Here is a 2,500-nt window from a genome sequence, read left to right as displayed (position 1 = left end):
AAAGCACCTCAAGCAGTCAAAGCACCTCAAGCAGGCAAAGCACCTGAAGCAAGTAAAGCACCTGAAGCAAGCAAAGCACCTCAAGCAGGGAAAGCACCTCAAGCAGGCAAAGCAACTCAAGCAGGCAAAGCACCTCAAGCAAGCAAAGCACCTCAAGCAGGCAAAGCACCTCAAGCAAGTAAAGCACCTCAAGCAGTCAAAGCACCTCAAGCAGTCAAAGCACCTCAAGCAGGCAAAGCACCTCAAGCAAGCAAAGCACCTCAAGCAGGCAAAGCACCTCAAGCAGTCAAAGCACCTCAAGCAAGCAAAGCACCTCAAGCAAGTAAAGCACCTCAAGCAAGTAAAGCACCTCAAGCAAGCAAAGCACCTCAAGCAAGTAAAGCACCTCAAGCAAGTAAAGCACCTCAAGCAAGCAAAGCACCTCAAGCAAGTAAAGCACCTCAAGCAAGAAAAGCACCTCAAGCAGGCAAAGCACCTCAAGCAAGAAAAGCACCTCAAGCAAGCAAAGCACCTCAAGCAAGCAAAGCACCTCAAGCAAGTAAAGCACCTCAAGCAAGCAAAGCACCTCAAGCAGGCAAAGCACCTCAAGCAAGCAAAGCACCTCAAGCAAGTAAAGCACCTCAAGCAGTCAAAGCACCTCAAGCAGGCAAAGCACCTCAAGCAAGCAAAGCACCTCAAGCAAGTAAAGCACCTCAAGCAGTCAAAGCACCTCAAGCAAGCAAAGCACCTTAAGCAGGCAAAGCATCTCAAGCAAGTAAAGCACCTCAAGCAAGTAAAGCACCTCAAGCAGTCAAAGCACCTCAAGCAGTCAAAGCACCTCAAGCAGGCAAAGCACCTCAAGCAAGTAAAGCACCTCAAGCAGGCAAAGCACCTCAAGCAGGCAAAGCACCTTATGCAGGCAAAGCATCTCAAGTAAGCAAAGCACCTCAAGCAGTCAAAGCACCTCAAGGAGACAAAGCACCTCAAGCAAGCAAAGCACCTCAAGCAGTCAAAGTATTTTAATAAGTAAGTAAGCTAGTAAGTAAGGTATAAACCTAAACTAAATTATAGAAGAAATGTATCTCGAAGCTCCCATAGAAAGTACGCAAAGCTCCCACAGAAGATAAGTCCCATGAAGTATATAGACAACTATATGATGGCTTGACATGAAGTACTTCCCAATAATAGCGTTAAATTCTCGGAGGATTTGGTCGGGGCTCCAACATGGCGGCCGTGACGTCATGTGACCGAGAATAGGTTTTGCGGAGGATGTGGGGGGGGGGGGGGGGGGAAACGGAAACGAAGACCCTACGGCCCCTAAGACCCCGAAAACTTGGAAACGGATAAAGTACCCCCAAACCCTCAATTTGACTAACCCTAGGCCTAAAAACCAACTTTAGGCCTAGGGTTAGCCAAATTAAGGGTTGTGGGGTACTTAATTCGTTTCCGAGTTTTCGGGGTGTTTTTAGGGTGTTAGAGTCTTGAGACACCCGGGCGTTTAACGACCCCACAATCTTACAAGGAAGGAAAGCTGTCGCATACGGCCTGGGCCCGGCATTTTCACTGCATTGTCGCGTACAAGGTATCTGAAACTATCTGAAAGTAGATGCACAAATGCACAACTAGATGGCATATTTTGAGCCACGCAATCCCCGCCCACGCGCTTGATCAAATATACCCTCCCCCGCCGGTTTAAATTCGGGCAGGATACCAACTACGTTTTTAAATTTGCCGTCGTTATTCGAAACAATATGTTATATTAAGTTCACCAGGAGCCAAAACGCGTCATTCTAGACTGCTCCGATACACGCGAAACATGATGCATCGAAGTTTTTTGCCTTTCAAGTGGTCGGGATAGTTTCGTTTTTTCCCCGTCGGTTAACATTGTCATGATACATTGTGACTCTGAATATCCCTAGTAATTATAAAGCTTGTTTTAGCCGTGCGTCAGTCATCATGACAGGTGAAATATCGATGTTATTGATTCGTCTTTTAGTGATCCAATATTTGCACTTCTGTCTCGTTTAAATATCCGTTACTACTGGAAAGCTCTAACAGACGTAGGCGTATTGACGCACAAGCTTCCTCATTCTGAAAAAGAGTAGACATTTTTGTGTCGCACTGTATGTTGCCAACTTTTTGTTGGTCACTTTTTAGTTAATTGCTGCTCAGGGAGATATTTCTCCTTGAAAAAAGAAAGGAATACAATGAAACTTTGGGTTGTTTTCTTGATTTTCGGAGCTTTACTCTCATGTTTTTATCCAGGATTTAAAGGTACAGTGTAGGAATCTCAATTTTTCTTTCGAACTTTATAATAATTTATTTGTGCTTACGATGCTTATTTTTATGTCTTATTTGTATTAAAATCGTAATTCTATTCTCCTCATATCATGATTTCCAATTTGGTATTGATTTATAGCTTTGAAGTATCAAAGATTTTCTGAGGGACAGAATGCGGATGCGGCAAAGAAATTTGTTGACATCTTTCATCATTACCGATCTCGGAGAAGCACCAATGGAA

At 44.3% G+C, this 2,500-nt stretch overlaps 1 protein-coding gene and 1 long non-coding RNA gene across 3 annotated transcripts in view; one reads left to right on the top strand and one right to left on the bottom strand.

Annotated features, from left to right (window-relative positions):
• Positions 1-2,500, bottom strand: part of LOC137968028 (uncharacterized) — a 99,067-nt gene that overhangs the window by 78,762 nt on the left and 17,805 nt on the right. The gene's annotated exons all lie outside the window — the stretch shown is intronic.
• LOC137968021 (plexin domain-containing protein 2-like) overlaps positions 1,695-2,500 on the top strand; it is a 23,681-nt gene continuing 22,875 nt past the window's right edge. Inside the window, exons 1-2 of one of the 2 annotated variants that reach the window (XM_068814635.1) lie at positions 1,695-1,942; positions 2,399-2,500. The exon at positions 2,399-2,500 is cut by the window's right edge and continues 41 nt beyond it. In XM_068814635.1, the coding sequence (XP_068670736.1) occupies positions 1,936-1,942; positions 2,399-2,500 (109 nt within the window). In that variant the 5' untranslated portion in view covers positions 1,695-1,935. Of the gene's footprint in view, positions 2,254-2,398 lie in introns of both variants that reach the window. The other variant, XM_068814634.1, reaches the window with a different exon arrangement.

This window comes from Montipora foliosa, chromosome 8 (genome assembly GCF_036669935.1).
Source record: "Montipora foliosa isolate CH-2021 chromosome 8, ASM3666993v2, whole genome shotgun sequence".
Lineage (NCBI taxonomy): Eukaryota > Metazoa > Cnidaria > Anthozoa > Scleractinia > Acroporidae > Montipora > Montipora foliosa.
Note: the sequence above shows the minus strand (reverse complement) of the source record. Positions and strands in the feature narration are given on the sequence as shown.